Source organism: Mixophyes fleayi, chromosome 2 (genome assembly GCF_038048845.1).
Source record: "Mixophyes fleayi isolate aMixFle1 chromosome 2, aMixFle1.hap1, whole genome shotgun sequence".
NCBI lineage: Eukaryota > Metazoa > Chordata > Amphibia > Anura > Limnodynastidae > Mixophyes > Mixophyes fleayi.
This window is the reverse complement of record NC_134403.1, coordinates 9,821,676-9,843,202: the sequence shown is the minus strand read 5'-3', so window position 1 is coordinate 9,843,202 and position 21,527 is coordinate 9,821,676. Positions and strand designations below refer to the sequence as shown.

The window sequence follows — 21,527 nt, the reverse complement described above, 5'->3', positions numbered from 1 at the left end:
TAATAAGCTTCTGAAGAAACTGTGGATTTGTGGCCATTATTTCATCTTACAAGTTTATTCCTATTTCTGGCGGAACCTTCCCGTTACAGAAAAACGTCCAATATGTTGTACATGTTCCGATAGAATCTTTGTCCACTCTCCAGCAGTTCTAGAACTCAGGTTTGTTGTTTCTGTCAATGGGTAATTTGAACGGTCTAATTCTATCTTTAACTGTTTCTCCAGAGTGCCGGAGGACAACATGGAGCAGCAGACTCTGCAGACGGGATGAGCCCGGTACTCTTCTTCCGAGGTCCTTTTGTTCCCAGGTTCTTACTTCTTCTCGTTTCACTGCTGATGGGGCCGCTCCTCATCGGTTACCTGTACACTCCGTGACCACACCATTGACGCACAAGTATGAGCTGGCTTAGTAAACTAAACCCTCGAGCTGCTGGCAGCAAGACTGGCCGAAATGTCAGCCTCCAACCGTTGGTAACGGCTGACCCAGAGACCTGCCTAATGGTCTTCAAGAATCACTGGTCCCAGGTGAGCCCACAGGAACCAGGGTAATATCATGTCCGTTAAATCTGGGAGCAGCCTGGGAGGAATGTTGAGTACTATTATTGACTTGTAGTCTCCACATAATGAAGGTGGCTGTTTTGTAGCCCTGATATTGGTGGGAATACAAACTATCCATTCACTACGAGCCAGTGTCCTCACAGTACCTAGTGAATTTAATCATTTGCAAAATGGTAACCTCCACTGTGTACTTGATGTGGACAAGGGTGTCTGTTATGTGAATATAAGTTGGTATGGGTGTACAACTTGGTGGAATAACAGGTCCCTCCGTAGCAAACTGTTGGCACAAGGAGACCAGTGGCAGGAAGTGGGTATAGGATACGTCTCCCTCTATCGACTACAGGAAGGAGATATATATAGTACAGATACCATTGCACCGGTAGAGTCAGAGAAGGATTGTATGGGATGTTGGAGGAGATTTAGTATCCCTTTTATGCAGCCTCCGTTCACATTACGTTTGTCGCTGGGCAGGTCCTCCGGATATTGGAGCGTCACGGGTCCACGGAAAATGTCACCATGGATGACCTAAGCTGCGTGCGTAACAATACCTACCAAATGCTGAGTCTGCTGGCAGAAGAGCGGCCGCGGGACGGGGAAGCACCGGGACCCATCCTAGGTTACTTGGCATCGGAGGGCATTCTGGAGAGGTTGCTGACGTGGCACCTTCAGAGGGACTTCACTGAAGAAAAGAAGGTGATTTACAAACTGCATTATGACATCACACAACAGTCCAATGATGTCATCACATGGAGCTTCCTGTACTATACCATTATGTATTAGCTACAAAGTCAGAGAATGTGAGTGGTACAGAGATGAAATGTGCCCATTTATGGTCCAATTATGTAACTGCAGCACCATTGTATTTAAGCCATTTCCCAATGATTTAACTCCACCCAGAAATAAAACTGTAGTGTAACATACCCTGCCCCCATTTAGCGGGGGTCCCGACACCTCCCGCATTAGAGCTCTGGTCTGACGCCAATCCCCACATAAAGCCACCAAGGTCTAGGACTGAGGTTCGAGCCAGTACCAGATACCAGTCCCGAGCCGTTCTGTAGTTGTGGAGAGGGGACTGGTTGTACAACAGTGTGATTTCTAGTCGGGGTAGTAAACTGTAGCTGATACCATGATTGTTTTGGGAGCCGCCTTAATGAGTCTTCGCTCCACTTGTGAAGACCAAAACTATATGGAAGTCCTCTAATGTGTAGTGGGCGAGTTATACATAACCTGTTATATTAGATTTATAAGCTTCGGGTCCATTACACGTAGATGGCGGCACAGAAGACAAAGCATGATGGTCAATGTAGTTTTCTGTCCCTCAGTCTCAGCACTGTGGGTTGTGTGTATACTTTCTACCGCTCTTTCTTTGCATTTTCAGGTGGAGCAGCTGAAGTTGTATGAGATGTTAATCAGTCAGTCTTGCCAGCCCCTCTTGCGTTACCAACCTGTACTGCGCCCCCTGGTCACCCTCCTGGGCACATTCTCACCAGGCCCAGCCTCTGTTGTGCTGGAGAACAACCTGGTTTTGCTGCTGAATCAGCTGTGTGTCTCACTAGCCCGGGAACCCTCCACCTTGGAACTCTTCTTCCAAGACTCCGCTGGGCAGGACGGACCAGCCAACCTCCTTATCTTCTCGCTGCTGGTGCCCTTCATCCACCATGAGGGTGTGATAGGGCAACAGGCACGGGATGCCCTGCTTCTCATCATGGCAATGTCGTCGGACAACCCTACCATGGCCAGATATATTACGGAAAACTCCTTCTTCTGTCCGGTAAGTGTGTCTTCCGCCTCATGGGAGGGTTTGTTGGCAATCCGTGTGCCGACTTCCACTGTAAAGGTATTTCCATGGCTATATCATGGCCATGGAATACAGCAGGCCTGTCCAACCTGCGGCCCTCCAGGTGTTGTGAAACTACAAGTCCCAGCATGCTTTGCCAGTAGACAACCAGTTGATAGCTGGAAGAGCATGCTGGGACTTGTAGTTTCACAACATCTGGAGGGCCGCAGGTTGGACATGCCTGGAATACAGCATATGAACTTCTTACAGTCAGTCTCTTCTGGGCTTCAGTTCTGATTCTCTCCTCAGGAGCTGACCCTACATTTCATATTGGATGTTCTTCCAGCCTCTACACCATTAGTCCGTGTATCATCTCTCTATGCCCTTCTCCCACATAGATTGTCAGCTCTCCGAGACAGGGACTCCTAACAAGCTGTACCAGATGTCCTAAGCTCTTACTGCTCTATTGATGGGAGCTCTTTGTATTTCTATGAGCGGTCGGCACAGTAACGTGAGCCGCAACAGGATTACATACTTGTTGGTGGTCAGAGCAGACGTAGGGAGAGCAGAGGAATGTGTATAATATCTGCTCTCAGTGTGGAGTCACATTCTGGCAGCAATGAGGTTAATCTGTATTTCTGGAATCTATGTCTGTGGGTGCAGGATAAACCCAGGCTGCACTTAGTGCCACCAGAAACCGTCTCTGCTCTGTGGGCTGAATGTTCCCTGCTCTCCCTGTCTCTCTCTTGTTTGCCACACTGGCATTACAAGACCAGGCACGAGAGCAGTGTCCTGGCAAAGTCTTGTACCCAGAACACGTTTCCCGGACACTCCCTGAGCTTGGAATGCGGCCCCTCCCTATGTGACTGACTGCCGTCCTGGATCTGTGCCCAGATCTTCCCTGCTACTGCCAGTAATGACACAGCCGAATCACCATCACACCGCTGCTGCCCTCTAGTGCTCACCTGGCTAAAGTACACAGAGCTAAAGGCAAACGGTACTGCTCTCGTCTCTGCAGACCCTGGTCATATACTTATACTGGAGCATAGTGTACTGTCTGCTGCTGTACTGTTACTGCTCCCTAATATTGTACTCATCACCCTGCAATGTGTGGTGACACCTGTACTGTTACTGCCCCCTAGTGTTGTACCTATCACACTGCAATGTGTGCTGACACCTGTACTGTTACTGCCCCCTAGTGTTGTACCTACCACCCTATAATGTGGGTTGACACCTGTACTGATACTGCCCCCTAGTGTTGTACCTATCACACTGCAATGTGTGGTGATACCTATACTGTTACTGCCCACTAGTGTTGTACTTACCACCCTGTAATGTGGGTTGACACCTGTATTGGTACTGATACTGCCCCCTAGTGTTGTACCAACCATCCTGCCGTGTGTGGTGACACCTATACTGTTACTGCGACCTAGTGTTGTATCGATCACAATGCAGTGTGTGCTGACACCTGAACTGTTACTGCCCCCTAGTGTTGTATCCATCACACTAACTCTGCCGCTATATTTCAGATTCTGGCCACTGGGCTGAGCGCTCTGTACTCCTCTCTGCCGCGTAAGATCGAGGTGCGGGGGGATGACTGGCACTTCCTGCGTAGGGAGGACTGGATTGGGGTTTCCTCCCTCGTCCTGTTTATGAATTCTCTGGAGTTCTGCAATGCTGTCACTCAGGTAAGTGGCCTCTGAGGGGATGATGAGGTTGTTCTGTCCTGGTCCCTTCCTGGTCCTCATGTCTCTCTCTCCGCACAGGTGGCTCATCCGCTCGTCCAGAACCAGCTGGTGGAATACATACACAATGGGTTCTTGGTTCCGGTGATGGGGCCTGCACTGCACAAGGTAAGAGGACAGTGGGAGGAGATGGGTGGTTCTGCGTCTGATAATTTAAGGAAGTCACAATATTGGTACAGCCTCCGCACTATGACTGTTCTCTTCCCCAGACCTCCATTGAGGAGATGATTGCCAGCACCGCCTACCTGGAGCTATTTGTGCGCAGTATCAGTGAAACGGCTCTGCTGAAGACCTTCCTCCGCTTCATCCTTCTGCATCGGCACGATAGCAGCACCATCCTGTGCACTCTCATTAGCCGCATTGCCAGCAATTCCCGGGTGAGAGAGCCCAGGCGCTCACCGGCTGTGGCAAATCGCCTGCGCCAGTCTGCCTTCCGCATTTGTAACCCGCCTGTGGTTTACCGCTCTGTGTCTGTCTTTTACAGCTGTGTATGGTGTCTCTGACCCTGTTCCGCACTCTGCTCAACCTCAATTGTGAAGATGTTTTGCTCCAGCTGGTGCTCCGGTAAGTGAAGTTCCCGGGGTCACCACATAGGCCGCCACAGAGCCCCCACCTCGTGGGATCACTTCAACACACAATTAATTTTTTTGTATTAAAAGGCCTCTGTAGCTAAAATGATGGCTTATTATATATGTATAACAAGAATACAGGAGCAGACTGTAGACGCTAAAGGCTGATTAAATATCTATAAAAATAAATATAAACATGTTAAATTTGTAGTTGCCAAGAACGAGTCTCCTCTTCCTTCATGAGATGGTCTAACTACTACTCAAAAATTGCACCACTATAACAATGTGTCATGACAAAGTGGTACAAAACACACAAAAACAACTCGCTGACATATATTGTCCATCCCTAAACTAATATAACACATGTAGAGTAATCGGTGTCAGGTGTGTGATATCAGGGACCTGTGTATAACAGGTTTATGGTATTGGGTATTGGTGTGTCCTATGTTTAGTGATTAGTGAGTATTAGGTGTGTGATATCGGTGGAATCACTTGGATGATCTGAGTTATGATGATGTTTGGTTTATGGCGATATTACTCCATGTGAAGTAGGCAGCACAGTGGCTAAGTGGTTAGCACTTCTGCCTCACAGCACTGGGGTCATGAGTTCAATTCCCGACCATGGCCTTATCTGTGAGGAGTTTGTATGTTCTCCCCGTGTTTGCGTGGGTTTCCTCTGGGTGCTCCGGTTTCCTCCCACACTCCAAAAAAATACTGGTGGGTTAATTGGCTGCTATCAAATTAACCTTAGTCTCTGTCTGTGTGTGTGTGTGTATATATTAGGGAATTTAGACTGTAAGCTCCAATGGGGCAGGGACTGATGTGAGTGAGTTCTCTGTACAGCGCTGCGGAATTAGTGGCGCTATATAAATAAATGGTGACGATGATGTGAACATTTACCGTTGTCTTTGGGCTAGTCAGACTTTTATATTTTCTTACTAAATCCTGTGTATTATAAATGACCTCTGTTTTATCGATCTTTAGTGAATCTGTTTCTTTATCGGAGCATTATCTCGGGTAGATTTCATCACTTACATGGGGGTTTCTCCACCTGTAGTTGTCTGTTCCACCCTCAGGTTTCGTGCAGCTGGACCCTTTAGTATTGACATTGCATGTTGCTGTGTATATATGTGTACAAAGGCGCCAAGATGCACACGTCTGTGTGTAAATAAAACATATCCCCATTCCCCAGGTATTTGATCCCATGTAACCACGTCATGCTGAGTCAAAGACGGGCCGTGAAGGATGTGGATCTATACTCCAAGACGGCTGACAAGTTCCTGTCTCTTATCCCACGATGCTGTCTGAAAGACAATCTGTTCTCCCAGGAGAGAGAAGAGGAGCATGCTACCTGGTCTAAAGGTGAGAGGGGGGGGTCTGATCCAAGGAGGGGTCATAGACCCTGCTCTAAAGGTGACTGAGGTCTGTCTGATCTAAGGAGACCGAGACCATGGTCTGAAGGTTAGGGGTAGGACTGTCTTTAGGAGGAGGCTGTAACCCTGGTCTGAAGGTTAGGGGGATCTAAGGAGGCCAAGACAATGGTCTAAATGGGAGCGGAGGTTTGTCTCATCCAAAAAGGAGGCTGGGTCACTGGTCTGTCTGCCCCTCTCCCCTCCTGTCTCCATACCGACTCTTCTGCTCCGTATTTACTCCATATGTCTGCCCGGAGTTTCTGAAGCATTGGTACTTTGTGTTTATTGTTCTGTAATGTTTCACCCTGTATGGTCTACTGTTTGTACTATGTAAGGCGCTGCGGAAACCTTGTGGCGCCCAACAAAAAAATGATGATAATAATAATAATAATCTAAGAATTATATTGTAGTGTCAAAATGGAAGGATAGATGTTAGGATAAGAAAGCCACAATACATCAAATGCAAGAAGGTTTTGGATCTATAAAACCATAAAATGTATGCGCTTGTGCTAAATCCTGCAGTCTGAGCACTTTGGCAGTCTCCTCACCTCTTTAGGTAACATGCACCCTGTCCTAGATGCAGGATAACTTTAAGGGATCACCAAGGCCACCAAAACAACAAGGGAGAAAACACTTTATTGCACTTACATAGGCGAGGTCCTACTTGAGAGGTTACCAGACGTTCTGAGAGCACTGAGATCTTTTAGACAAGGTTTGATCGGTGTAGTTACAGTAGAATAAAATATGATACAAAGGTAACAGACTTAGTAGTGACAACGTTGGAATTGCTTACTGTGATTGAGATAGTGGGTTGGGCAGATGGGTGAGGAGTAGGTTAGATGATAACTTCAGGTGACAATATTATGTAAGAGATGGTCACATTGTCCTGATGTTTCCTCACTCAGCTCATGGAAGTCCAAGCATCGACACTTCATCTGTCAACACTGTTCCAAGGCCATCTACCCCTTCTCGGATGGCTTTCTTCATGCGTCAGTCCAACACTACACCTGAAAGTCCATCACAGCGATCCCCCAGTTTTTCTTCATCAGATGCGGGCATCGGAAGCCCACGTCATGGCTCTCTTTCTTGGGATGAAGTTGCTGAGTTGGATGGAAATTATTTAGAATACCTACAGGAGGCCCGTGCAGGGATAGACCGGTGCACGGTCGCTTGTCGTGTCTGGTCTGCCCCTTATGATGGGGAAGAACCCAGCCCTCGCAGTATGTCACCCCCCACACCAGAAGAAGTGACGGTGTCACCAGATTATTTCTCCACTCCTGCCTCATCCACAAGAGGTCAGAACAGCAAGGAGAGGGAGGCACGGAGGCACAACATTACCCCACGGACTAAGAAACGCAGCTTACAGGAGGAAGGGGAAAACGCTACAGGCCAGGGATGGGTGGGAGATGGGAGACACACAGACACATCTCATGATGGAGCTCCTGTCCCTGTCCTCATGAATGGAGCTCTAACAGAGGAACAGGCACTTTTGGGGTGTACACAGAGGGCAACTGTACATCCTGGGTGCTCCGATGATGTTGAGGTTAAAAAAGTAAAAAGAGAGCCGGTAGAGGATGAGGGGGTCTTGAGGGTGGAGGGAGAAGAGCAGATAGTGGGCGCAGAGAACGGAACAGAACATAAACCCCCGGCTCAGTTGGGGGAAAAGCCGCTTTGGGCGACCTCACAGTGGGATACGGCAGAGTCTGTGGATAGTCTGATAGATGAGCTGCTGGCCCGGGCCCCAGCTGAGACAAATGGGGCACACGTCAATATTGAGAAACTCGGAGAGGAGCTGAGGGAGATGGAGGACAGCATGAGGGTGGTGGACGTACGAGAGGAGCCAATAGAAAGACACACAAGGATCCCATCCGAGGAGGAAGAGGACGGAGACGTTATTAATAGAGACATGGAGGAGACGAAGAACCGAGCAGACTCGCTGACTCTCCTTCTGAATAGTCCTCTGAGAGCCCAGAACGGCAGCCAGCCTTATACAGGTGGGTTCCACAAACCGTATCTACCCCAGAGCGCCCCCTGCAGTTTTCTTACTGCTCTTACAATGCCTTACTTAGACAGTCTACTCTAAGTAGGAAAGTACATGACTGATCAGAGTGAGTGCATGACTGTGATCTGCATATGTTAAGTGAGTTTCCTAAAAAGAATGTCTGAGCTTAACCTGATTACCTCCCCCGGGGCTGACTGACCAAACGTCTTTAACCACTTTTGGCTGAGGGGAAATTATGTACATTCCTATTTATCAATCTAATATTTTATTTGGGCCCTCACCCTTACGATTACAGAAATTACTGCTGGATTTATGAGTTCTGCAGTATATTTCGGGGGTGCGGTGATGCCACATGTTGGCTGGTAAATCATCAGTTAACAATGGCTAGTATATCATGATCACAAATTATATATATATATATATATATATATATATATATATATATATATATATATATATATACCTAGTGCCAGCCTGTGCCCCGTGATACTTGCACACCCATAGTGCCGGCCTGTGCCCTGTGATACACACACACCCATAGTGCCGGCCTGTGCCCCGTGATACTCACACACCTAGTGTCTGCCTGTGCCCTGTGATACACTCGCGCACACACACCTAGTGTCGGCCTGTGCCCTGTGATATACTCGCGCACACACACCTAGTGTCGGCCTGTGATATACTCGCGCGCACACACACCTAGTGTCGGCCTGTGCCCTGTGATACACTCGCGCGCACACACCTAGTGTCGGCCTGTGCCCTGTGATACACTCGCGCGCGTGCACACCTAGTGTCGGCCTGTGCCCTGTGATACACTCGCGCGCGCGCACACCTAGTGTCGGCCTGTGCCCTGTGATACACTCGCGCGCGCGCACACCTAGTGTCGGCCTGTGCCCTGTGATACACTCGCGCGCGCACACCTAGTGTCGGCCTGTGCCCCATCACAAATTCTGGCCATGTCGCCCTATAACACACACCTGGTGCCTTCCCACACTTCCTATCCTTCAAGTTAACAGGCTGAGCCCCTCGTGTCATAAGCTTTGTTCTGGACTTGTCCCCTGTGTATTTTGTGTTACAGTTAATCTGTGTCCGAGATCTCTGTAATATTCCTCTCCTTTGTTGCACTGTATCTCCTGCAGGTCCCTTTATCGCCGTCCTCTTCGCCAAACTGGAAAACATGGTGACCAACTCCCTGTATGTGAACTTCCTGCTGACCGGCATCGTGGCTCAGCTGGCCTGTCACCCACAGCCCCTGCTGCGCTCCTTCCTCCTAAACACCAACATGGTATTCCAGCCCAGCGTCAAGTCCCTGGTGCAGGTGAGGCCTCGTCTGCGTCGCTCTCCGCCCGCACAAACGTCTGACCACATGTAAATGAGCAGAGCTCCTCCCAGCGGGACAATGACTGACATTATCTGCACAGATTACAGACAGGAACTTGGTGTAAAATTAAAGTAATGTTAATTTTTGGTACAATTTCCGAAAAACATTTTGACCATGGAGCAGCGATTTCATATTTAATCTATTATGTAATAATCATGAAACCTGGTGCTGCTTTATCGTTACTCTTGATTATTTGACCATTGTGTTTCTCCACCTATATAAATTCCCTATAACCTCTCTCCCTATATAAGCAGACTTTCTCCCTCATTATACAGTCATTCCCAGGGAAGCACTACAACCCCCAGCATGTCATCAGTACCAGAAATCATTCACCTTGTTTCTATAACGCTCATCTCCATAACTATTAACCCAGAGAACCAGAGTTGTATCTGGGACAAAGAAAAGGGCGTTTTATTGTGTGTTTGGTCAGTAGTTAAAAACAGGGATATTTCCAGAGACGAACCTGGTGCACTTGGGGGTTGTCCCCCCCCTGGCAGGCGGCCTGTTTAATCCAGAGGCGCCTGCTGCTCCCGCATCTACGCCTGAATGGAAACGGCTGTTTTATGAATCGCGTGATGCTAAACAACATTTTGATGTCTTATCTATTTCACCTTACAGTTTTGTTTTGGCTGTTACTATGACCAGGGACTTTTATCCTGGGCTCTGAGTTAAAAGTTAGTTTCACATAAAGTTTTTATTCTTCAGGCTCCACCTTCAGATAACTTTTATTTATTGGATTTTGTTTCGGCAACTTACGTTTACATTGCTTTTTTTTTTTCTGGCTTCCTGGATATCCTCTACCATCAGGGAGATCTGTTGGTGTCCTCTTCAGCCCTGTCTCTATCATCCGGGAGAGTTGTTGGTGTCCGTTTCTCTGCTGTGCTCTATTCTCTCACCAGAAATAAGCAGCTCTGCCTGATGATAGATATATATAGCTGAAAAGCACGGGCGCACGCCAGGAAGAAAGTGATGTTTTTAGTAAAAGTTGTCAGAAGACTTATTATAAACAATACATGAACGTCCTCTGAAGGGAGCACATCACTGTAGGTCTGTATTGTGTATGTGATGACGATAAAGGCCGTCTTGTGGTCTGCGGCCCTGTTGATGATGTATCATAGATCTCCCGGTCTCTCCCACAGGTGCTCGGCTCCGTGAAGAATAAGATTGAAGCGTTTGCCGCCTCGCAGGAGGATTTCCCTACTCTGCTCTTCAAGGCCAAAAAGTTTCTGATCGCCCGGGGCAAGCTGGACTGGTGTGAGAGCCAGTCCTCTATCCCTGCCCTCCGCCGCTCAGACACCTTGGGTAAGCCACAGTGAAACCACCACCTGGTGAACTACGCAAGGTCAGAACGGGGACCAAGGCGTTTGTTTCCTGATATTTATATTATATACGATTGAGAGAATACCTTACGCTCTGTCATTTAATACATTACAATTGGTATATATGAGGCAGTGGTGGCATCCCTCGCTGTAGGAACTGGACCCGAGAGAGACCCGAAATGTACATAGCTCACACCAAGCCGCAGTAATCAACCTACAAACGCTTGGACAGTAGTAAATATTCTTTTTTTATCCACCCCACATTTTTTTTTACTCTTGGCTTGTTCTATTACATACCTTTACTGTTGTCTGTTCTGTTACATACCTTTACTGTTGTCTGTTCTGTTACATACCTTTACTGTTATCTGTTCTGTTACATACCTTTACTGTTGTCTGTTCTGTTACATACCTTTACTGTTGTCTGTTCTGTTACATACCTTTACTGTTGTCTGTTCTGTTACATAACTTTACTGTTGTCTGTTCTGTTACATACCTTTACTCTTGGCTTGTTCTATTACATACCTTTACTGTTGTCTGTTCTGTTACATACCTTTACTGTTGTCTGTTCTGTTACATACCTTTACTGTTGTCTGTTCTGTTACATACCTTTACTGTTGTCTGTTCTGTTACATACCTTTACTGTTGTCTGTTCTGTTACATACCTTTACTGTTGTCTGTTCTGTTACATACCTTTACTGTTGTCTGTTCTGTTACATACCTTTACTGTTGTCTGTTCTGTTACATACCTTTACTGTTGTCTGTTCTGTTACATACCTTTTACTGTTGTCTGTTCTGTTACATACCTTTACTGTTGTCTGTTCTATTACATACCTTTACTGTTGTCTGTTCTATTACATACCTTTTACTGTTGTCTGTTCTATTACATACCTTTTACTGTTGTCTGTTCTATTACATACCTTTTACTGTTGTCTGTTCTATTACATACCTTTACTGTTGTCTGTTCTGTTACATACCTTTACTGTTGTCTGTTCTGTTACATACCTTTACTGTTGCCTGTTCTGTTACATACCTTTACTGTTGTCTGTTCTATTACATACCTGTACTGTTGTCTGTTCTATTACATACCTTTACTGTTGTCTGTTCTGTTACATACCTTTACTGTTGTCTGTTCTGTTACATACCTTTATTGCTGTCTGTTTTGTTACATACCTTTACTGTTGTCTGTTTGTCTCCCACAGTGAAGAGCCGAAAGCCGTCCATAGGAGAACTGATTTTACGTCACACCAACAGCCCCACGCGGGCCAGGCAGGCCGCCCAGATGGCATTTCAACACGTACGAGACGGGCAGGTCCTCCACGCCCTCTCCGGCACTTCCATCTTCAAGAGTTCAGCAGATAAACAGAACGAGGCTCTGCGAGTTAAAAACGCTGTTTACTGCGCCGTCATATTCACCGAGTTCATGAAAGAGCTGGCGGCCATAACGCAGGAACATGCCGTGGTGTCTCCCTTCCTGCTGACGGACACTGAAGAGTAAATCTCCTCCGTGTCTGTGTGGTCATCAGCTTCATCGAGGGACTTTCGCAGCACCAGCTATGGTGCAGAAGAAACCCGTTAACTAAAGTCCTTAGTAACGTTTAAGGCAAAATGAGAGACGTCTCCTCTCTTTTCTGAGGACTGGAAAAGACCTTACTTCTGTGGAACTGGATGACCTATCTCAGTTTTTTAAGCTTTAGGAACGTGGCAAGACCGCCGGCCTATTGGAGTTTGACCGTCCGTTTGTTTTATTGGGCTCAGCTGGTGTGTGGACATAAGTGTTTCTGAAGATGGCAAAACCCCTTTTGTCAACACCAGGACACAACGCAAACAACTTGTTGGGGAGGAACCGTGTTTGAGTGCTCTCCACGCTACGTAGACAGTGGCCTTGGGTCTCTCGCTCAGGTGCACTCTCTTTCTGAATGACCCCCCATCCTCGTCTGTTATCCATTTTATAACACCCATGACACGGTGCATCGTTTTTAACTTATTTAAATGGCAGTGTGTTCAGGACAAATCTGTGTATGTATATATCTGTATGTACATGTGTATATATATACATATATATTTATATATACACACTCAAGCATATACTGCACCATAGACTACATCTGGGCATTTACATATGTGCATGTCTCTGCCCGCTGGAATTCTGGGAGATCCTACTTTTTAACCCTTTGTTGCCTAGGAGGGTGTGTTTCAGTATGACTGATCGCAGTAACACCACAGCTCTGCAGAGGGCTCTCGCCCGACAGCCAACCTCCGTTTTGGATATTTTAAAACCTCGATATCTCCCAATTCTAGCAAAGTCCGAGTCACCTGCAAAAATCAGGACCTGCGCAGTGTAATTATATTGGGATCAGGTGACTGGGTATTTCGTCTTACTGTATTTTGTTTCTTATTAGAGGTGATCTCTGTGTGCATCCTGTAGTACGATGTTCCCAGGGTGTATGGAGGAAGATAGATTCGTGTCATGTCACGTTATGGACAGCGACGCCTCACTACTGCCCTCTGCTGGACAAACAGTGGAAGTTCATGCACACTGGGGATGGGGATGGGATGAGTTTTTAGTCAGATTTTCTCCTGTGATGTATAAATGGAGGATTTGGTGCACCCCAGATAATTCATTGCATTTTATTGACCCCCCCCCCCCCCCCCCCCATGTACGACATTGAGTGTATTGAACATATTCCCCCTGAACGTTACACCCTTTCTTCTGACAGACACTGGAAATGGCTCCCTAGACGTTGACCTCTGACCCGACACCCCTCTGTTTACCTAAACATTGACTTCTGACCTGTAATATAGATGAGAAATGAATCCTAGCTCCATGAAATAAACTAGTTTTATTCTAAGCCATGTCTGACCCCTGGGGGGGAGATGTAAGACTCTAATGGCAATACTGACGTCATCCTCCCATCTATACGTCGCTCTATGTGGTAAACGTTCAGGAAAGAGAGCAGCGTAGAGGTGTACAGCTCACCCTGGTAAGAGGGACATTATTATATAATACAGCTAGATGATACTAAAACATGGCGGAGACAGAGGTCCTAGTACGTAATACAGCGTATATCGCTATGTAAGCAGGAATGTTACATCGTATATCTATTACTCCGTAGAATAAACATGAGGGGAGAGTATTGTCTTGGGTCTGTATATTGACTGTCTGGGTGTAACAAGGATTAATAATCAGGTTTTAAAAAGAGCTAAACACTATCATGAACCGCCAATATTTAATTTTTTCCCATACATTCTCTTGGTCAGTGAACCAGAGGCCTCTATGCCAAGAGAATCCTCAGTTACAGGTGACTGACATGGGTTTCATGGCTATAACTGAGAGATTGTCTGGAACCCCCTGTTTTATATTGTCCCATACAGACCGCAGATCGGACAATGTCCCGTCCGTCACCCATGTGATTGCTCAGCTTCCCAATCACTACGGTAGAGACTTTTAATATGTATGATTTATCTTTTTACCGCACCCTTCCCCTTTTTCTGTTTTATATTGTTTTTTATTTTTTTTAGCTGATGTTTGTGTGAAAAGCCATATCCTGAGGACAGCTGGGCGTCACTGTATGTGCACGAAGTCTGTTCTATAAATTATATTTAAACAAATCTCTGTCGCATTCAATCTGGACAGTGATAAATCACTATAGGGTCCGTTTACGCCACATGTCTGGAACCCCGCCCCACCACAATGTCTGTCTGAGGTAAACACTTCAGGGGAGTTTGAGGCCGTTTTGTTTTAAAGAAAAAAAAAAAGTTTTACGATTTATGTTTATTGGTTCATGCTGAATGTTTGAATCTCTACCATGTCATATGATCCTACCGTGTAGGGGGGTCCACGGCACGCCCGGACCCCTTGTACCGTTTTTTGCACATCTGTCTTTTTTGTATTTCTTGTGTTGCCAAATTGAGTAATGAGTGTGGTCTGAATCTGGACGCTGCTTCGTTGTGTGATAAATCTGCCAATCAGACCCCCATTTTGTGTGTCTGTGCTGCCGTGACGGCGGCCATTTTGGATCTACGCTTCATATTTGCACGCCTGTTGATTTGAATTATTTTTACTGTAATTGTTAAAAAAGGGAATTTATCCTGTCAGTCTGTGTTGACACAATCAGAGAAGGAGACCCGGGCTGTATATCCTCCCCTTACTGACTGGAGGCCGTGCACCAACCTCATACTGCCCCGGAGGAGGCTCCGTGTCTTGCCTCTTCCTCCGGTTCCCGGGTGGGCGTATCTTCATTGTGCGCAATGTGTGCTGTAACCAGACAATACTGTGTAGTAATAGAAGATAGGCCTGAGCCCGGCCTGGTGTCCAGTGTATATTTGTCATACCGCCTCGCTGCCAAATCATTGTGAGGCCCCTGGCATCTAATAAAAAGTGTCAATGATATTCCGCTGTGTCTCTGTCTTACATCGTGTGGCTGTGTGTTGTCTGCAGGGATCTCTAGCCAACGCTGTCTGCCACGTATCGTCTGATATATCACTCTCTGTAATATAATAATATAATATGGCAGTTGGTGGGAATGGTGGTTAGTTGAAGTCCTGGGTCAACATAAAGTGGGATGAATATGGTACATGAAATCAGCCTTAATAGCAAGGAGGCAGATGTATTAATACACAATGTATTGTGAGCTCAGGACACACGTGTCACAGTGGCCCATTAATAGGCTCACCAGCCAGCCACATCAGCTCGAGGAGACTAACGGAGTGTAGGTATGTGGATCAGCCACGAATGGAGTCTCAATCGACATGTGCCACGATCTCAGGGAAACGTGAGGGTACCACGTTGTGATAGGAGTATAGTGTAAGTAGTCTGTGAGCTAATTCATCAGATAGTGACTTTCATTTCACTACACTGGGCTGATATCTCAATTAGTCGTTAGGTGACCCCTACCAGTGTAACCTTATGTCAGTAGTTTAACTTCCATGGACCCATCGCCCTTTCCGTAAATATGTTCTTCCTTGTTTTACCTCCGTGTCCCCTTCTATTCTAGAAGTCCTCTTATTTCTATACATTCTGGCTGCTTCTCTCATATCCCCTCTGTCCCTTCTCTCCTCTAAGCTGGACACGTTCAGCTCTACAAGTCTCCTGAGAAGATTTGTTATGCAGACTCTGCACCATTTTCATATCCCTTGTGACTAGTTGGGTCTAACCTGTGGTACCTGTCAGTAAAATATAATGCAGGATCCATTCGATAGATGTGATCTGGGCAGAATTTCAACATGAAGATTTACATATAATATACTATGATAATTACCAGATCACTTATGTAAAAGTAGAACTGTGAGATGCACACGGCTTCTGTTACCGTTAGTTCACATGTAGGTCTGTGTGGTACATACGTGAAATAACAGCTATGCACATGTGTGCCAGGTTGGTAGGATGACTGACAACCCCACCTGTAAGCTGTATGAGATCCAGATGTGATTATCGATATGTAGGTAATGTGCAGAACCTCCACACACTCTACCTTCCCTTGTGGTAGCTGCAGAGCGGAGGGGGATGGCGGCTGAGATAATGTATAGTCTACACCAGTGGTTCCCAAACTGTGCGCCAAGGCTCCCTGGGATGCCTTAGAGATCTTACAAGGGTGCCTCTGCCAGGGCCAGTGGTAAGCAAGGCGGGGGACTACTTGGTAACTATTTTGGCTTAGGGTTGCCTTTTGTAAAAAATTTGGAGACCCTAAGGGTGCCTTGAACTGAAAAAGTTTGGAATCCACTGGTCTACACACTTCAGCAATCCCAGTGTAAAGATAACTATGGCTAAACTAGAACCTCCATGTTTGTGGAACATAAAGTGTTATTATATCATTAGTGTTAGAATGAAAAGTCATAGAGCAGAGCAACAATCTGATATTGTATGTCGCCATCTTGTAACAAGCAGCCATGTTGTATCATATGCAGCCACATTGTGTTTCTTCTCTGCAAGCAGCAGCCATGACATCTACGAGAAGCACATTGGAAGAGGAGGATGAAGAACTATTTTTGGGTACCGGCCTTGGACAATACCTCTGTGGTTGTTGCCCAGGGTTTTGTTTTCCATCCGCAGTGACGTCCCAGCTTGACAGACGTCAGTACCCGCCAGAACAGAACACGCCAGTGTTTTCATTAGGCCAGAGGCAACTTCCGCAGGAGGAAACGTCTGCGGTGCTCAAGACACAGCGGAGTGTTACCCTGGTGCTTGCAGAGGGGTTGAAGAAAACCTTTATCCTTCCCCTGAGTATAAGGAGGTGGGTGCGTTACTCAGCCTTAGCGCTCAGCTAGATCGGGGTACATTGTCTCTTCTGTGTTGGAACTGCTCAGTTTTTTATTTATAGGTCTCGAATGATCTTAGTTTGATCCATATCCACAGGCGGTGCAATTATTATTTTAAATATGGTATTCTAAAAAATGTATTCAGTACCTATGTCTATGAAGGTTGCAGCCTTATTCTATTATTTGTAAGAAAATATAATATATTTATAATATAAAATATCACAGTGCGTCCAGGTCATAAGGATAAATAGATTCACAGATACATTTTATGACAAGGGTTGGTGCTTCTCATTGTCTATACTGATGGGACAAACTGCCTCCCAACAAGGGTCACTAGAGGTGGGGGGTAGTAGTCCAATTTTCCAGCGAAGGAGGATTTATGCATCACAAATTGTGACCCCTAAAATGTGGAGAGAGAAAAGAGCTTCCTATAATATAAACTCCAACAAATAACTATAGAGACTTGGCAATAAAACCTATTATAGTGTGTATTATCAAATATTTAGTTCAAGAAGAGATAGATAGCGCTAATATCCCACTGCTGCTAAACACACCTAAGGGAATCGCACAACCTTCCCAATATATAACACAAATAGATCAAAATAGGGATGTTTCAGCGCTGTGGTAGTAGTCACATAGGTGAAAATAACAATCCTCACTCTGATTGCAATGGTGTTATTTTCACCTATGTGACTACTACCCCAGCGCTGAAACATCCCTATTTTGATCTATTTCTATTATAGTGTGTGACATTCCACAAGACATGGATGGGAACACAACGTTGACCGGAGATAGAGAGCCAACCTTGGGGACATTGATTCATTGACTGGATGCAGCTCTGTGAAGTTTTAGGTCCTGTGCCACCTCACTGTTGGGTAAGTAGTCTTCCAGCCCAGACATCACCCCTGCTTTGGTGGACACAAAGACCAAACAGGATTTCTCTGGCTCCCCTGGTTCTGGAGATGGAGGGGAACAAAGGCTTGTTCATAGATTACGGAAGAGGTAGGTTTGGTCTCATCCTTGGATTAAAATCTTAACTGTGTTTTAGCATGGGTATGACTCCAAACTGACTGACTGCTTTCAATACTTACCCCAGAACGAGAAGCAGTTATATCAAGTCTGAGACCCAGGCTGGTTTAGTCAGGGAGGCATCTCACGGGGATGTAGCTCTATTAGGCTACACAACTTTTCCATTAAGTAATGCAGATCTATTGGCTCTTGCTGAGGACGGTATGAGGCCCATATTGCGCTTTACTTTGGGTTTGACGTATAGGCATGTGGTTCACCTGTTACCGTTTGTCTGATCCCACAAGTTAGGTTTGGTTTATAGATGAAATAAATGACTGCTCCTGTGGAGGTGACGTACGGTTCCTAAACTAACTCAAAGTATTTTGCTTTTCTTTAAGGAGATCACACCTAAAGCTACCAGAGCTTAAATGCGTTTTATTGGAGGAAAACCCTAAATGTGTGTCCTGCTCTTCATGTACCATCCAGCAGTGCCTGGCCTGTGACACCCTGCACTCTGACCCGGACTATATCTCCCACTGCATCCTGGGACACTGCGACACCTTCGCCCCAGCCAGGAGAGGGAGCAGTAACACATTGCCACCGCCTTCCAGTAATTTTACTGTTTACATGAGGGTGACAATGCCATAATTGCTTAGTGCACATATACATAATGTACAAGGCACTACATATTATCTCGTATAACACCAGCAATATGCGCTATGTACAAGGCACTCTACTAATCATCTTTCATATAGGCAGTGGTTGGAACTACCGCAGTTGCAGGGGCACGGCAGCGGCTTTGGGATCTACAGATGAAGGGGGGCTGCTCCCACCACCAGCTTGGAGTAAACCTGAATTGCGTCATTTTGCCCCTTGACCGCGGGCAAATTATTCTATCGTGGCACTGCGTTGCTGGGGGCAGGGCTAAAATGACACAATTCGTAGCGCTCTGTCCCACTCTAAAGTTGTACTTCATATCCAGGAGAGGACAATAAAAAAAAAAAAAGGTATCAAGTATGGGTTTTCTGGATATTTATTTAACATAATTTGGAGCGCCACACGCTGCCCCTGACCTTAGCACCCTTATTCAATTGTTCAACCGACCTTTAAAGTTGATTAAGATCACCTCAGCTGTGGTAATGTCCTTCAAAACAGGAACAGAACACTACTCACCAGGCCCCCATAATATTTTGTTGCGGGGGGAGTCCGTCCTCCACCTTACAAAAACAACTCCATTTATATATTACACTCTGGTCTGAATTTTCTTTTTTGCATAGAACTTTTGTGGAAGTCAGTGAATTTCATATTAGGATGTGCTCCTGCAAATCACAAGTGTTCCTTGATGGTCTGCCCACCACTCTTGAAGGTGTGTGCCCACTTGCTACACAAAACCACTTCAGTCTGTCTCCTTCTACTGCTCGGTTTAGCCTCAGTCATATCTTGACCTAATCCTGAGAGTGAGGAGACAACAGGTCTATATTTCATGGTACACTCGTGTTTTCAGGGTTTTTTTTATGGAAAAGTGATCTCAAGACAGAAGTGCCAAAGGTTTGTGAAACGTTTGCCCAATGATAAGAGAAGTGAGACCTGATCGCCCTCTGAGCTGGTGCCATACACAAGCCCTTTAGCGGAGCAGGAATGGTCGTGGACAGCAAAGGACAACTCTAAAAGTGCACCTTCTGACCCCTATCTCCCATTCTAATAGTAATTTGGTCATGCGACAAATGACTATGGCTCTGGAGATATAGTGAATGTGATGATATATGGTTCAATCAAGGGAAGGAGGCAAAATCCTTGTAGGGATGTAAGTAAATGTATCTCCACTTCTCTCCTGGTGTGGAACCTCCTGTAAAGGAAGCCATGTGAGAAGATGGGTGTCCTCTGCCACCTTGCCAGCCACAGCTCCAGACTATAACCCATTGGGGAGCCATTTATAGGCCACTTTTCAATGTATTTTCTGTTTTTGTCTTTTAGACCCGGACATGTTTCCCTCTTCCTCCTTCATCATCTGCTCCGCAAGTGATGTCAGTCTTCATATGGCCGATCCTGAGCCTACACTTGATTCTGAGCTCTCTCTTCACAAGCCTGCTCTACAGATGAGTGAGCAGATTCCTGACTTGACACATCCTAGACCGTGACTGCCTGTATCACCCCTGAAAGGATATTGAGGGGCAGTTCATTTCAGGATATGGAAGATCGATATGGAATTAATGACAATAAAGCAGATTGCCCAATTAGCATCTAAGCGTGGACTTAATATTTAGTCTCTGCAGACTGAGGAACACTAAATGAGTAGATGAGCTCCATTGAACGTCATCGACACCTTCACTTTGGTGCTGGGGCCACGACTATGATCCTTCTTGGCCACACACATAATCCACATGCCCCCTGGATTTTGTTGTCCATTTCTCTTTTGTCCATGCTATAACACAGCATTTCATGATTGTAACAGACCCTTTGCTCTGATTGCACCAATTCAAATCCAGAGTTTGCCCTGCTCTCCATAGAACACACACATGTATACTCAATTTATTTGTATATTTATTTATCAGTGTTGTTATTCACACCTCCTGGTTACCAAATGTGTGGCCCCAACACTAGGACCAGAGACACAAGGAAACATTGCTTAGCAACAGAAGGATTGGATGAGCTGATCACAGCAGAAGTGGTGGGCAGGGGCAATCACTAGCAGCACACTGCATACATCTGTCTGGTGGACGAGAGGCAGTCCGAGGATCCTGCCCAGCCACGCCCATTATGTTTTAAACACAATCGAGGCGCCTGGGTGGCATCCGCTGCCTGTTTCTCAAATGGCAGATCCAATCAAAGTGAAAGAGGGGCGCAGCTATGGTCAGTTGTCCCACCTAAAAAAAGTAACCTCAGATTATAACTGTAATACAGAGGAGAGATCAGTCAGTGGTAATATACTGAATTACCTCAGAATATAACTGTATAATACAGAGGAGAGATCAGTCAGGGGTAATATACTGAATTACCTCAGAATATAACTTTATAATACAGAGGAGAGATCAGTCAGGGGTAATATACTGAATTACCTCAGAATATAACTGTATAATACAGAGGAGAGATCAGTCAGGGGTAATATACTGAATAACCTCAGATTATAACTATAATACAGAGGAGAGATTAGTCAGTGGTAATATACTGAATTACCTCAGATTATAACTATAATACAGAGGAGAGATTAGTCAGTGGTAATATACTGAATTACCTCAGAATATAACTGTATGATACAGACGAGAGCTCAGTCAGGGGTAATATACTGAATTACCTCAGAATATAACTATGATGCAGAGGAGAGATTAGTCAGTGGTAATATACTGAATTACCTCAGAATATAACTGTATGATGCAGAGGAGAGCTCAGTCAAGGGGTAATGTACTGAATTACCTCAGAATATAACTGTATAATGCAGAGGAGAGCTCAGTCAAGGGGTAATATACTGAATTACCTCAGAATATAACTGTATGATGTAGAGGAGAGCTC

The 21,527-nt window shown here is 45.7% G+C and overlaps 2 protein-coding genes across 8 annotated transcripts in view; both read left to right on the top strand.

Annotated features, from left to right (window-relative positions):
• The window catches only part of FHIP1B (FHF complex subunit HOOK interacting protein 1B), a 30,212-nt gene extending 15,065 nt beyond the window's left edge, over positions 1-15,147 (top strand). For 3 of the 4 annotated variants that reach the window (XM_075198436.1, XM_075198437.1, XM_075198438.1), the window contains exons 2-13: positions 223-522; positions 1,027-1,248; positions 1,934-2,326; positions 3,862-4,020; positions 4,099-4,185; positions 4,287-4,454; positions 4,562-4,641; positions 5,839-6,008; positions 6,964-8,052; positions 9,197-9,375; positions 10,578-10,740; positions 11,957-15,147. In XM_075198436.1, the coding sequence (XP_075054537.1) occupies positions 394-522; positions 1,027-1,248; positions 1,934-2,326; positions 3,862-4,020; positions 4,099-4,185; positions 4,287-4,454; positions 4,562-4,641; positions 5,839-6,008; positions 6,964-8,052; positions 9,197-9,375; positions 10,578-10,740; positions 11,957-12,252 (3,135 nt within the window). In that variant the 5' untranslated portion in view covers positions 223-393 and the 3' untranslated portion in view covers positions 12,253-15,147. The other variant, XM_075198439.1, reaches the window with a different exon arrangement.
• Positions 15,148-15,211: 64 nt separating this feature from the next.
• C2H17orf50 (chromosome 2 C17orf50 homolog) lies at positions 15,212-20,260 on the top strand. 4 transcript variants are annotated; one of them, XM_075198442.1, is made up of 4 exons: positions 15,212-15,561; positions 16,662-16,987; positions 18,419-18,630; positions 19,995-20,260. In XM_075198442.1, the coding sequence occupies exons 2-4, from the start codon at positions 16,695-16,697 to the stop codon at positions 20,156-20,158; spliced, it is 669 nt and encodes a 222-aa protein (XP_075054543.1). In that variant the 5' UTR covers positions 15,212-15,561; positions 16,662-16,694; the 3' UTR covers positions 20,159-20,260. The 4 variants fall into 4 exon arrangements, 3 of the variants coding, with proteins under 3 accessions (XP_075054543.1, XP_075054542.1, XP_075054541.1); XM_075198441.1 differs by having other exon boundaries at positions 15,213-15,561; positions 16,690-16,987; XM_075198440.1 differs by lacking the exon at positions 15,212-15,561 and adding an exon at positions 15,899-16,199 and having other exon boundaries at positions 16,690-16,987.
• The last annotated feature ends 1,267 nt before the right edge of the window (positions 20,261-21,527 follow it).

Bases quoted from the DNA above. Each gene is read 5' to 3' on its own strand.
- C2H17orf50 (XM_075198440.1), top strand. From the start codon at position 16,169: ATGAGATCCAGATGTGATTATCGATATGTAG. The intron at 16,988-18,418 runs GTGGGTGCGTTA...CTTTTCTTTAAG, and splicing joins CTTCCCCTGAGTATAAGGAG to GAGATCACACCTAAAGCTAC. The intron at 18,631-19,994 runs GTAATTTTACTG...TTTGTCTTTTAG, and splicing joins CACATTGCCACCGCCTTCCA to ACCCGGACATGTTTCCCTCT.